Raw genomic sequence first — 14,110 nt, 5'->3', positions numbered from 1 at the left:
CAAGAAGTTACTGTCCAATGCGTTTCGTCATAGGAAATGACGTCTTTAGGAGCTAGAAACCTCTGACCATTGTTCTACAGTTATATATATGCAACAGGAACCATCCACTACACCCCAATCACACGTGAGTCCCAATGTGGCTGATTTTAGTGTAGTGGGCAGTTCCTGTTGCATATAAATAGCTATAGAATGATGGCTGGATGTTTCTAGCTCCCGATGACATTATTTTCTATGATGAAATGGAGATCATTATCAGTGAAGTTAACTACGGCATTGTACATATTAGAATTCACATTTATGGTTTTTGTTTATATATTTTAGGTAGCACTGTTACCCATAGAGCAGTTGGGGGTTATTTGTGTGTTATTTCTAAATGTAACATGGCAATAGGATAATGCGCAAAAAACATGCACATGTGCAACATCCAATGTAGCACTACACTAGTGTAAATGAGGCCTTCAGAGTCTCTGCTGTGATCCTAGAGCTGCCTTTCTCAAACGTTTTACCACAGGAACCCTTGAAATAATATTCAAGTCTTAAAGAACGCCTGATTAAAGAAAAAAAAAAAAAAAAAAAAGATAAAAAAAGTATATATATATATATATATATATATATATATATATATATATATATATATATATATATATATTTATTTATTGGGGGGCCAGTGGAAAAAGTCTCCCCCCCCTTACAATGGTGGTCAGAATGCCAAACTTCCAGACAGCTAAAAAGATCACTGGTGTCATGCTGCTGGCTCGGCCAACTAGCGTTGGCCCAGGAACTATAAACGTACCATCAGATAGGAGGTCACTCAGCCTCAGCTCAAGGAACCCCTAGCAGTCCTTGCAGGAACCCTAGGCTTCCACGGAACCCTGGTTGAGAATGGCTGTTTTAGAGGTTGAATTACTCCACGGTGCATGCAGCTAGAGAGCTCAGTGAGTGTTAAAATATAATTTTGCCACTTGTTAAAAAATATGCACCTTTAATGTTCATAGTGTGGACACAATGCACTTTAACATGGTCAAAATCAGTAGCCAATTCCACTCTCACTTCTAAATCTTAGAGCATTTAACTCCTCATTAAGTTCTTAAGAGGGATAATCCTGCCATACTTGGCGCCTGCCTGTGGTTTGTTCCCGCATAATACCATTTTTGTTGGACACAGTGATTACCTTTCGAGAAGGAAATCATACATAAATGTATAAAATGTATAATTCAGAAATTCTGTCTCCCACCCAGACCCTTCCTGTTTTTATGGTAACCACTTACCACAAACACCAACTTTCCTACATTGGTCCAGGGGAAGTCATACAGCAGCTGCTTTTCATCTCCTGAACTCTGTATAAAAAGGGAGAAACATCTTATACAAAGAAACCCAAAACTTAAAAAAAAAAAATAAAAATAAAAGTTTTTCTATATATATTTTCTATACACATGGGGCAGTCATTAACTATTCATGCATAGTGAGAACGCATCAAAAATAGGCTTACACACCCCGAAGGAATCAGCCAACTGGGCAGCCCCATGAATGGCTATCAACACAAGCCATGATACAAGTACAGTGCCTGCCTATGATAAACGATAATTAAACAACAATTCACTAATAAAACACCAACCTGGAAGACCTGGATTCCTCGCAGGGTTAGTCCAAGGAGCAATGAAGCTTCTACCTCCCTTTTATCCTGAAAATTTCAAACCAAATATAAAATGATTAGTTTTAAAGCTGAAGTTGAACCTGCTTACACTTTTTTTTTCGGGGGGGGGGGGGGGGGGGGTTACTAAACCTGGAGAGTGTACAATCTGGTACAGCTGTGCAAGGAAACCAATCAGCTTCCAGGTTTTATTGCCAAAGTTTAATTGAACAAGCTGAAGTTAGAAGCCGATTGGCTACTATGCACATCTGCACCAGATTCTGAGTGCTCCAGTTTTAGTAGATCTCCTCCTTTGCCTTCCCTGGTTCTTCTCTCATCAACATGCTAATCATATGTTTGAACAAAATCTCTCCAGTTTCATTACATACCCTATTTAGGATCCAACGATGTCATACCTGGGTTTCTGTGCTTCTCTATGCAATGCAGGTAGATTATGGATGGTGGGAGGGGCCAGCAGGGGGCTTTACATGGAAACCTAAAAACATGACAGCATCCTGCCTCAGTATTACTCTCAAGAGTCCTAATTCCTGATGCAAGCAGTAGGTTGGTCTCGGGCAGTGGCGGCTGGTAGTTTCTTGTTTGGGGGGGGAAACAACCCCCCCCTGCGGCACTTCAAAGCCCCCCCCCCCTCCGCTGTCTGCCAGTTCACCAGCACTTACCCCATCGGCGGTGGGAATCAGCGAGCAAGTCGGGGATTGGTGGGCACACAGCATCGGTGGGCACATCGGGCAGGGGATCAGGCTGCAGCGGGCATCTGGCAGCGTCTGTGTCCTCCTCTTCTGAGATCATGGCGGCTTCCGTCATGTGTCTCCTCCCCTCCTCCTAAGCGTCTAAAAGGATCGCCTGACCTTTCAGCCAATCAGGGGAAACGGGTATCAGACCTGCGCTTCCTGATTGGCGGAGAGGCGATTCAGTGTTAGAAAATCAAATTTTAATTTCCTTTTCCAACACACCTGGGTGGGCTCCGAGCGCAATGGTCTGCGCTCCGAGTCCACCCTATTTTGAAGCCTATTAGAGCTTATGGCTCTAATCAGGTGTTAAAAAAAAAAAACACCTCCGCGACTGTAATTCATGCGCCCGGTGTCCTGACAGGGGCCGGGCGCTTGAATTGGGGGTGGCGGCAGTGGCTGTGGATAGATTCATGCTATGCATGAATCTATCCATTAACTATATAGGGCAGTGATGGCGAACCTTGGCACCCCAGATGTTTTGGAACTACATTTCCCATGATCCTCATGCACTCTGCAGTGTAGTTGAGCATCATGGGAAATGTAATTCCAAAACATCTGGAGTGCCAAGGTTCACCATCACTGATATAGGGGGTGGTGTGGATAGAGCGGGCGACAGAACTGAAATCTAATGAATAAAAGGGGTGAACCGAGGACAATTAGGCTGGGAGGGCTAGATGATGCTGGATATCCTCCAGCCAGGAAATGTCACAGCTACTGAAAGTGAGTGAAATTCTTCCTAATACATAATCCGAAACAAAAATTTGACAGGCACTCTGTACCATAAGAAACTGCATTTTTATTTCTAAATACTTGTTTTTTCAATTTATACATCCTTTGTTCCATCTCAGTGCTGGAAATCACCTGCAGACACTTTGGAGCCACTTCCTACCAATGATGGGGCACTATTCCTCCCACTGACACCAATGATGGGGCATTATTCCTGCCACTAATACCAATGTTGGGGCACTATTCCTCCCACTGATACCAGTAATGGGGCTTCATTTCTCCCACTGACACCAATGATGGGCCCTATTCCTCCCACTGACACCAATGATGGGGCACTATTCCTCCCACTGTCTCCAATGATGGGGCACTATTCCTCCCACTGTCTCCAATGATGGGGCACTATTCCTCCCACTGTCTCCAATGATGGGGCACTATTCCTCCTGACCGCAGCAGTGGGTCATGATTGCTCCCACTAAAACCAATGATGAGGCATGGTTTACTCCCATTGACGATGGGCCTTTTTCTACACTCACTGGGCATAGTCCGGCCCCCTCAGAGTCTGAAGGACAGTAAACTGACCCTTTGTTTAGAAAGTTTGGAGACCCCTGCACTAAAAAAAACACACATACACGATGCCAGATGTTGCGTGTCATAGTGTGTATGGGGCCTAATATATTTGAGCTTCAATGAGATTTTAGAGATTTGGTTTACATACTTCTTCCCCGGGGTTATCACACACAGCCTGGCGGAGCTGGTTGGGGCAAACAGCTTACACTTCATATCCTCGCTCTGCCTTCTCACCTTGTATAACCTGTAGTAATGGACGCAGAGGTCATCGAGTCTTGCGGCTTCTTTTATATACATCAGTTGTGCTTCCGACACTGTCAGTGCAAATTGGTCACGGTGAATATTAGGAATGTGCTTGAGGATGTAATCTTTTCCCCGCTTCTTTATTATCTGTAGACGAAAACAATGCAATGAGCAATGCAGTGTCAGAAGGATACAGCTCCATGGCAGTGCACTAAACATTTGGCTGCAGCTAAATCTGCTTATAGTAACAGTGTCTCACAAAAGTGAGTACACCCCTCACATTTTTGTGAATATTTTATTCTATCTTTTCATGTAACACTGAAGAAATGACACTTTGCTCCAATGTAAAGTAGTGAGTGTACAGCTTGTATAACAGTGTAAATTTGCTGTCCCCTCAAAATAACTCAACACACAGCCATTAATGTCTAAACCGCTGGCAACAAAAGTGAGTACACCCCTAAGTGAAAATGTCCAAAATGGGCCCAAAGTGTCAATATTTTGTGTGGCCACCATTATTTTCCAGCACTGCCTTAACCCCCTTGGACATGGAGTTCACCAGAGCTTCACAGGTTGTCACTGGCATCCTCTTCCATTCCTCCATGACGACATCACAGAGCTGGTGGATGTTAGAGACCTTGTGCTCCTCCACCTTCCATTTGAGGATGCCCCACAGATGATCAATAGGGTTTAGGTCTAGAGACATGCTTGGCCAGTCCATCACCTTTACCCTCAGCTTCTTTAGCAAGGCATTGGTCGTCATGGAGGTGTGTTTGGGGTCGTTATGTTGGAATACTGCCCTGCGGCCCAGTCTCTGGAGGGAGGGGATCATGCTCTGCTTCAGTATGTCACAGTACATGTTGGCATTCATGGTTCCCTCAATGAACTGTAGCTCCCCAGTATTGGCAGCACTCATGCAGCCCCAGAACATGACACTTCCACCACCATGCTTGACTGTCTTTGTACTCCTCATCTGGTTGCCGATACACATGCTTGACTCCATCTGAACTAAATAAGTTTATCTTGGTCATCAGACCAGAGGACATGGTTCCAGTAATCCATGTCCTTAGTCAGCAAACTGTTTGCTGGCTTTCTTGTGCATCATCTTTAGAAGAGGCTTCCTTCTGGGACGACAGCCGTGCAGACCAATTTTATGCAGCGTGCGGCATATGGTCTCAGCACTGACAGGCTGACCCCCCACCCCTTCAACCTCTGCAGCAATGCTGGCAGCACTCATACATCTATTTGCCAAAGACAACCTCTGGATATGACGCTGAGCATGTGCACTCAACTCCTTTGGTCAACAATGGCGAGGCCTGTTCTGAGTGGAACCTGGCCTGTTAAACCGCTGTATGGTCTTGGCCACTGTGCTGCAACTCAGTTTCAGGGTCTTGGCAATCTTCTTATAGCCTAGGCCATCTTTATGTAGAGCAACAATTCTTTTTTTTTCAGATCCTCAGAGAGTTCTTTGCCATGAGGTGCCATGTTGAACTTCCAGTGACCAGTATGAGAGAGTGAGAGCCATAACACCAAATTTAACACACCTGCTCCCCATTCACACCTGAGACCTTGTAACACTAATGAGTCACACTGGCGAGGGAAAATGGCTAATTCAGTCCAATTTGGACATTTTCCCTTAGAGGTGTACTCACTTTTGTTGCCAGCAGTTTAGACATTAATGGCTGTGTGTTGAGGTATTTTGAGGGGACAGAAAATTTACACTGTTATACAAGCTGTACACTCACTACTTTACATTGTAGCAAAGGGTCATTTCTTCAGTGTTGGGATGTACTGTATCTGTATCAACCCCCCACCCCCACCCCACCCAATTAACATGCTAATGACATTTCCAAATAAAACTTTTCAGAAAGAGCTTGAAAAAACTGGATGTCCAACAGCCAGGAAATGAGATAGGCTCGATCTGACTTGTTACAGGTTTTAATGCACACTGTGATAAGCTCACAGTGTGCAGTGAAATCAGAGTAACCCATTTCAGTCCAGGAGAGGCATCTGTACAGCTGTGCAAGGGTGAAGGGAAGGCCGGAGGTCGGATTTAGCAGTTTTGAGTTTCTTTTTTTAAAGTGGGCAATAGATGGGGCGGAGTTGGGAACAAAACATGGGAGAAACTTTTGTTTTTGCTGGGTAAAGGCTAAAAACATCTTCTATTAAGCCAATGCAAATGTGCGCTATATGCACTTCATTCATATATTCAAACATAACACACTGCAAGGCCAGAGCACTCAACAGTGATATTTTAGTTGTTGGGGGAGTCCAGGGAGCCAAGTCAGCCCTTAGCTTCTCATATAGGCGGAAGAAACTGTCAGCAACACTAAAATCTGAAGATCTGGATGGACTGACACTTGAAGCCAAATGCTGACTGTTAAGTACAGACAACAAGTCACTCAGCTGCTCAGACAAGCTCCCCCCCCCCCCCACTTTCTTGTTTGAGTCTGGACTGGTGGGCTGTACATACTATAAGTAGATCAGTTTATAGGGGTGTACACCAAGACACTCTGCTGCTCAGATAATCTTTATAATCATTCTCCGAGTCTGGACTGGTAGACCGTAGATACTATAGACAAGTCAGTTTATAGGGGGGCATTAAGACACTCTGCTACTCAGATAAACTTTTTCTTCCTTCTCTATTGAGTCCGGAGTGGTGGATTGTACATACTATTTGTAGATCAGTTTATGGGCATGTACCAAGACTCTCTGCTGCTCTGATAAGCTTTATTGTCCTTCTCTATGGACTTATAGACTGTCACATTATAAGTAGACCACTGTATAGGATGATCCAAGACTCTCTGCTGCTCAGATAAGCTACATTCTCCTCCTTGCTTGAGTCCGGACAGGTGGACTGTACGTACTATAAGCATCAGTTTATAGGGGTGACTCTCTACTGCTCTGAGCTTTTTCTTCCTTCTCTATTGAGTCTGGACTGGTGGGTAGTACCTACTTCAGGTAGATCAGTTTACAGATGTGTACCAAGACTCTTTGCTGCTCAGATAAGCTTCATCTCCTTTCTCTGTTGTGTCTGGACTTATAGACTATCACACTGTAGGTAGATCAGTGTGTAGGGGTGTTCCAAGACCCTCTGCTGCTCAGATAAGCTATAGTCTCTTGCTCATTTGATAAGAGACTGGTGGACTGTACATACTGTAAGTATATCAATTTATAGGGGTGTATCAGGACTCTCTGCTGCTCAGATAGTTTAATTCCCTTTCTCTGTTGAGTCTGGACTGGTGTACTGTACATACTAGGTAGATCAGCATAGAGGGGTGTACCAAGACTCTTTCCTACACATAAAAGCTTTATACTCCTCTGTTGAGTCTGGACTGGTGGACTATACATACTATAAATTAAGTCAAATAAACCAGTTTATAGGAGTGTACCAAGGCTCTCTGCTGCTCAAATAATACATTTCTACTCTCGTTAGGATACATACTAATAATATGTCTCTATACTGTATAAAGCAATTCACATGCAAACTGTAACAGCACATTTCAATTTATGTAGCACAGCTGGAGACAAAAGGAAAGGAGCCTTGCAAAGGGTTTTCCTTGAAAACATTTGCCCAGGGCAGCCTATATACGGTCAGTACAGCCGTAATGACAGGTCCTCTTTACTGGCAGAACAGATCATTTTGAACATTATGCAGCTGATTTTGTTCTGTCCTTATCTGCAGATTAGTGCTTGGCTCCCCGCGGTGTAGAAGATGAAGTTTTGTGGAGTTAATGACCGCGAGTATATTGCATTCTTCGACTGTGTCCTCGTAATATGTCAGAAACTTCGAGTAAAGCTGGATTAATGCCGGCCCCCTTCCCATCCCAGCAGAGACTAGAGCAATCAGCATCTCGATCAATTTTCCATTTGTAATAATGAATTTACAAATGTGCTGCTCTCCAGCATCATTATAATTTGTCATCTTGTCGAAGTGCTTATTTACTGCGCTATGTCACAGTCACGGCTGTCCGACCCCCAGCAAGATTCATGATTTTTATTACCGGCGGGGCACAATAACATTTACATACAGGATTTAAAGGGGAAATGTTGCTTTATCAGCGCGGAAAAACTAAAAGTTATAAAAAGGCAAAACATGTATTTCTCAGTTTTGGACAAAGTAGTAAATAGGGTGATTTATTTTCAACTTCCTGTCCCCGAAACACACAGCAGGAAGTAAGAATAGATCTCTCCAAAGTAAGGGGATAGAGATTTCTCACTAGAACAAGTTTATCTGGTGCTTCCCTTTCTATACTCACTGTGCATAGACAAAGATACGGTGTTAGAAAAGATTACAGTATTTAAAGTGGCTGTAAACCACGTTACACCACTTACCTACAGGCACGCCTATAATAAGGCTTACCTGTAGGTACTGGAAATATCTCCTAAACCTGCACAGTTTAGGTGATATTTACTATATACGCTTGCGCCGACGTCATCGGCGCATGCGCACTGAAGAAAGGGCGAGATCATGCCGTTTCTAAGGGGCTCGAGCCGTGACCGGCGACTCCCGGGTGCATGTGACTCTGGCAAGTCACAGAGCCGAAGTCCACAGTCCAGGAAGGAAGAGGGGGGAAGATGGATGTGGCCACCTGCGGGGACATCGCAGGCTTCGTTTGCAAGTAAGTGTAACATAATGGGCTAGCATGCGATGCATACTAGCCCATTATGCTTTTACTTTGCAAGGGAAAAAAGAGGAAGCAAACTCCATCAGGGAGCAGGCAATTGGTGATTAGCCTTCATCGTGAGCAGAGCTTTTTTTTTTTTTTCTTGTTTCGGGTCCGGCGGTGGTGGTGGTGGGCAGTGTGACTGATGATGGATCTATATCATGGGACATTTTTTAAAAAATTTTAAAATTCAAAATTTTGAATTGTCAAAAACTGTGTCTGTTTTTATCTATTTTTGACACTTTTTTGGTGAATGAGTAGGGGTACTCATTCACATAGGGGGCGGTATCTTGTTAAAGGGGGCTTCCAGATTCCGATAAGCCACCTGCCCGCAGACCCCCACAACCACCCAGGGTGGCCCTTGACCCCTGCCCCAAAGCACCCCCCCCCCATGTTGAGGGCATGAGGCCTGATTCAGGAGGTACACAGATACTGTGTTAAAAAGAAGTACAGTGTTAGTAGAGAAAAAGAATAGAATTAAAAACATATCTAAAAAAATAACCAAAAATGCAAAACTAAAAAAGTGTATATGAAGCCGAAAACAATTTTTGCAGCTTTGGACAAGCCAGGAAATGGGGGAGATTTCCCTTTACTTTCTGTCCCATAGCCACAGAAGGAAGTGCCAATAGATCCCTTCAAATTAAAGCTGGCTATAGATGAATCGCATCTTGGCCGGTTCAGCAGGGACTGGCCGAGAATAGTTCAATCTATGGGCAGTCTGATTATATCCAAGTAGATCCATTGATCGACTTGGGTACAATCAGCATGTTGGATTTTAGCATGCGATTATTGCCTGAGGCTATAGCCGCTAGCAGCAATCACTGTGTTCTTCGGCAGAAACGGTTCCGCGTGGCCCCCCCCCTGCTGGAAGAATACAATCACCCCACGGGAGGGATTTCCACATCAACACTGACTGTATTGATAGGGGAATCTAGCAATTTTCTTGCTTGCAACCCACTGTTGTAGGAATCTCTCGCTCTCTCTCTCTCTCTCTCTCTCTCTCTCTCTCTCTCCCCGTTTTGAACAAAGCAGGAAATAGGGGAGATTTCCCTATACTTCCTGTCCCAGAGGCACTGTAGGAAAAGAACTCCCCAGATCAGAACAGATTTACCTTGTGACTCTCTCTTTCTACATTCACTGTGCACAGACAAAGAGATACCATGTTGAAAGAGTTAGTGTAAAAAGGAATATAATTAAAATTTATATGTGTAAAAAAACGAACAAAAAAAATCAAAACTGAAAAATTAAAGTGTATATAGAGTAAAGCCCAGACTTTTTTTTTTCTGGTCAAAGTGTAAAAATAGGGGGAGATTTCCCTTCATTTCCGGTCCCAGAGACACAGCAAGAAATAAGCTCTCCCGAAACGGCATAGTTGACACCAGAACATGTTTATCGTGTTTTAACGTGCCTCTCTCTTTCTGCACTAAAAACTAAAGTGTATAGAAAGCCCAAACTATTTTTTAAGTTTTGGACAAAGTAGGAAATGGGGGAGATTTCCCTTCACTTCCTGTTTCAGAGACACAGCAGGAAGTACAAATAGATCCCTCCAAAAGTAAGGGAATAGAGAGTTGTTACCAGAACCGGTTTACCTCGTGCCTCTCTTTTTTACACTCACTGTGCACAGGCAAAGAGATACCGCAGTAGAAAGGGTTAGTGTTAAAAAAAAAAAAATAACAGATACATATTTAAAAACATATAGTAAAAACATGAGCAGGATGTTTATTAAAACATTGTATAAAATAAAAGCATTATTTGTCCTCAAAAAGATGACTTGGGTTGGCCATTAGCTACAGAGTTTGTATCAAGTTAGCCACTGCATATTAAAGTTGCGAAATTTGGTCTGAGCATTTGTGCTACAATGGACACTGATGTTCATCATTAAGCCAACATGTTTTGTAAGCTTGGGGTTATTCTTACAAAAGAAAAAAAAGACTACAAATATTAAATACTAACAGCAGCAATGAAAATCAAAACTCCATCTTACCCAAGGAGGAAAATAGGCTTCTGGGTCAAAGTATTTTCCATGGTGTTTGTTCTTCTTGAAGTTGCCCAGGTCAGCCTGGAGGGCATAGGAGGCCAGTAGGAAGTAGGCCTCTTCCCTCACGGTGCTCTGGGAGAGCAGGGTTTGTTTCCGCAGGTGCCAATAGTAATAGTACCGTGCTGTCCTATCGCTGCATAATGACAGAAAAGAATAACATAAATGCCCAGTTCCTATGATCTTCACCTCCATCAAATAACCATAATGTGGTATTTTCTCAAAACACTTATGAATGAATAATATTTGACCTGTAGAGAGAATAGAAGGAGAATATTTGATTTTGCACCATTTGCACAGAATGTGTGTACCGTAAATTTCATTGGTCGCCTCCAAGGTGGTGCGCCCTCCATCTCGACCTTGCATTCATTGAGAAAATGTAAAGCAATCTCTCAATGATGTCTGTGTCGAATGGTCTCCTACGTTCACAATGCAAGAAGGCAGCCACACGGGACCCAGAAGCTAGTGGTGATTACTGAAGTAGGATGCTTCTAGACCAGCCTTTCACAACCTTTCCAATGTAGAAGGAATCCTTGAATTAACTTTCCAGGCTCAGGTAAACCCCGCTTAAAATCACTAGATCTACAACTCATGATAGAACCTCTAGAGGAACCCTAGGGTGCCATGGAACCCTGGATGACAAACCCTGCTCTAGAGAGATCCCCCAGGTATGGTATATATTGGTCCAAGCTGAGCCAATGTAAAAATATCCATACCTTGAATTATTCTTTAACCTACCAGCATGTGTTTGGAGTGTGGGAAGACACTGGAGTATTGGAGCAAACCAACGTGAACGTGCAAACTCTGTGCCAAGATTTGGACCAAGGAGCCAAATACATAATACTATAATTCTCCATACAATAAAATGATAAGGATCATTCATTCCAAGAGGCTGATGTGGTCAAAAGGGATTACTGCAGGGGACAGCGCTGGAGAGCAGGGGGGTACCACGGTCTCAAATGTATGTTTTTTAACCTCTTGAAAAAAAAAAAAAAATTGCCCCGAAATTGGTCTACACTACATTGCTGCAAACTTTTTTCTGTCTGGTTGCTATGGGTTCATGCCGATAACGGGACTTTTTATTCATCAGAACAGGACACAAAGAAGTTATCTCTTTTCATCTTTCTCCCCCCGGAGTTCTGTTACTCTGTTTTCCCAGCCAAACATATTCTATTTATTCGATGAAAGCCAGATGTTTGCTTAGGCTGGGAAATGAATAGCAAAATAGGGGATTAGGGCTGGGCCCCACCCAGGACACATCTGCAGGCCAGTCCCGGGGAGCCATGTCATGTTCTAAGTGGGCCACAGAGGCCCCAGAACTGATGTATGTTTAGATAAAGACATTACACATCTGAAAGACTTGATTTCTTTTTTCTATGAGCAGATGTGGAATTCACACATACTGTATAAGATTTTGCCACGTAGGCCTTGCCAGTTCTGTTTAACAAAGGCCGCAGTAGCTTATGAAACCTAGCACCATGTGAATGTTGTACCCTTTCAGTGTAAATCCTGAATGTGTTTTTATAAATGTAATGTGTGTTAGAACCCAGCAACAAAAATTCAATATATTGCTGTGTACCAGTTCTTAGATGTGGTGGTTGTATGAAGGTGGCCATACGCTGTGCAAAATTTGCTCCATGGATGGCCCTGGTAGCCCCCTTCCGCTGTACATTCTTTGGGGCAGAAAACTGTCAGTTGAACAGTAGCTGCATCCAATAAGATGCAGCTGCTGTTCAGGTGTTCTGACAGCTGCTGGCAGCAGCTGTTAAAATGCAGTAGTCCGGCAGGGGAATTTGTTTATCTGCCCTGTATAGCATGGATGGAGGAATTTAGCTGGACAAAAAAAAAAAACCCATCAGTGTATGGCCAGGACTTAGTTTTCTCTTTCCGGGCTATTTTTCCTTTGATCAACTGGTGTTCCCATCTGAATCCTCCTCTACTGGACTATAGAACACCACCTCCATAAGTTATGGAGATGGGAAGATGGGGGGGATGTTCTGTAATCCAGTGGAGAACTGGGCTGGGCTGACAACATTGTTTGAAATTTGAAGGCAGCAGAGGCAGTGTTGTCCAAACAGGACGTTTCTGGCAGGATCAACGGATGCTTGTCTGTGCTTGCGGCATTTTAAGAGAGACAACTACTGAGGGGGCAGCACCGATGAGGAGTGCATTGAAGCCAGGGGTTTTTTTTTCCCAGGGGGGACTTAAAAAAAACAAACAACAAAAATGATACCCTCTGCTTAGTGAATGATTAACTGGGGGTTATAGGCAAATCACAGGTTCCTTTAAGCTTTAAGCTCTCTGGGGATGGAGCTATGAGAACAAACCTAATGAAAATCTTACCTTATCAGTCTGCCATTTTCAACATAATATTGCACTCGAAAATGGACAATCATTGGAGGACCAAACTGGTCAATTCCCTATAAATAAATAAAAAAGAAAAATATAAGAAATGTAATTCGGTATTTAAAGCACACAGCAGTGAAATGTTTATTTTCGTAGGAGGTATTATGAAGCTACCCTTATGGCTGAACAGGAGGTTGAAGTATCTATGACACCTAATGAGAAATGGTTAACACTTTTTGTGTTTCATCATGCTTATTTCAGGTTTAAAACTCTGGAATCCACTTCAAAACATTTGGAAAGAGTAGGAATGGGTGTCATTTGTAGACTGTGTCCTGTACCCTAATTTCCTGTTCCATAAACACCATTCACCACAAAAAAAGGAATGGGAAATCCCTCCAGTATGGATACATTTAGCGCCTTCTAGTGGCAGGTTATTATGCCACTTCCCGCATTACCAGCTATGTGAACTAATTGCAGCAAGGTCATTTGAAAACCTATGCCCCATGCTCCGACCCACACTCCGTGGCCTACCAGGCCTTTGTTCGGGGCTAATACAATTATTTCACAACTAAATTGCTGGGATCCCCAGTCCTTTGTGGCCATACTAAATGGGACTAGTCATACAAGGTGAAGCTATGCTGTAACGGACTGCTGCAAACTATAAAGTGCACCATTTATGGTGGCCTATACCTGGGGAATATGAAGTAGGTGTAAAGACTGAAACAGTCAGGGGACTGGTGGTGACTTGTCCACCTAATGGACCACATGTCTGGAAACCCATGTCCCCAGTGTATTGGGGCCAGGTGTTAAGAACGGCCCCTTGACAGACCCAGCCTCCAACCACAGGACTGGGGCCCCAACCATTTCAGTTGTACAATAATTGTTTAAGTCCCTGACAAAGGCCTGGTAGGTTGTGTAGCATCAATTGAAGCAAGGGACATGGGTTTCAAACCTGCCCTGCTGCGATTAACTCATGGAGGTTACTAGCCTGGTAACTGGCATAAACATCCCAACATTAGGAGGAGCTACATCCTGCTACAGACTGCAACGAAACACGTTTTCAAAAGTGAGAAAGAGTTAGAGCCTCTTTAAAGTTATTATTACTGACATCCCGTGCCATTGGCCATAGCATCCCTTACATCTTATT

The 14,110-nt window shown here is 43.4% G+C and overlaps 1 protein-coding gene across 2 annotated transcripts in view; it reads right to left on the bottom strand.

The window, feature by feature from the left end:
• Positions 1–14,110, bottom strand: part of FRMD6 (FERM domain containing 6) — a 250,182-nt gene that overhangs the window by 19,237 nt on the left and 216,835 nt on the right. For both annotated transcript variants that reach the window (XM_073610059.1, XM_073610058.1), the window contains exons 5-9: positions 12,961–13,037; positions 10,567–10,753; positions 3,910–4,065; positions 1,616–1,681; positions 1,269–1,337 (exon numbers count right to left, since the gene is read on the bottom strand). In XM_073610059.1, the coding sequence (XP_073466160.1) occupies positions 1,269–1,337; positions 1,616–1,681; positions 3,910–4,065; positions 10,567–10,753; positions 12,961–13,037 (555 nt within the window). The remainder of the gene's footprint in view (positions 1–1,268; positions 1,338–1,615; positions 1,682–3,909; positions 4,066–10,566; positions 10,754–12,960; positions 13,038–14,110) is intronic.

This window comes from Aquarana catesbeiana, linkage group LG13 (assembly GCF_042186555.1).
Source record: "Aquarana catesbeiana isolate 2022-GZ linkage group LG13, ASM4218655v1, whole genome shotgun sequence".
In the NCBI taxonomy this organism is placed as follows: Eukaryota; Metazoa; Chordata; class Amphibia; order Anura; family Ranidae; genus Aquarana; species Aquarana catesbeiana.
Note: the sequence above shows the minus strand (reverse complement) of the source record. Positions and strands in the feature narration are given on the sequence as shown.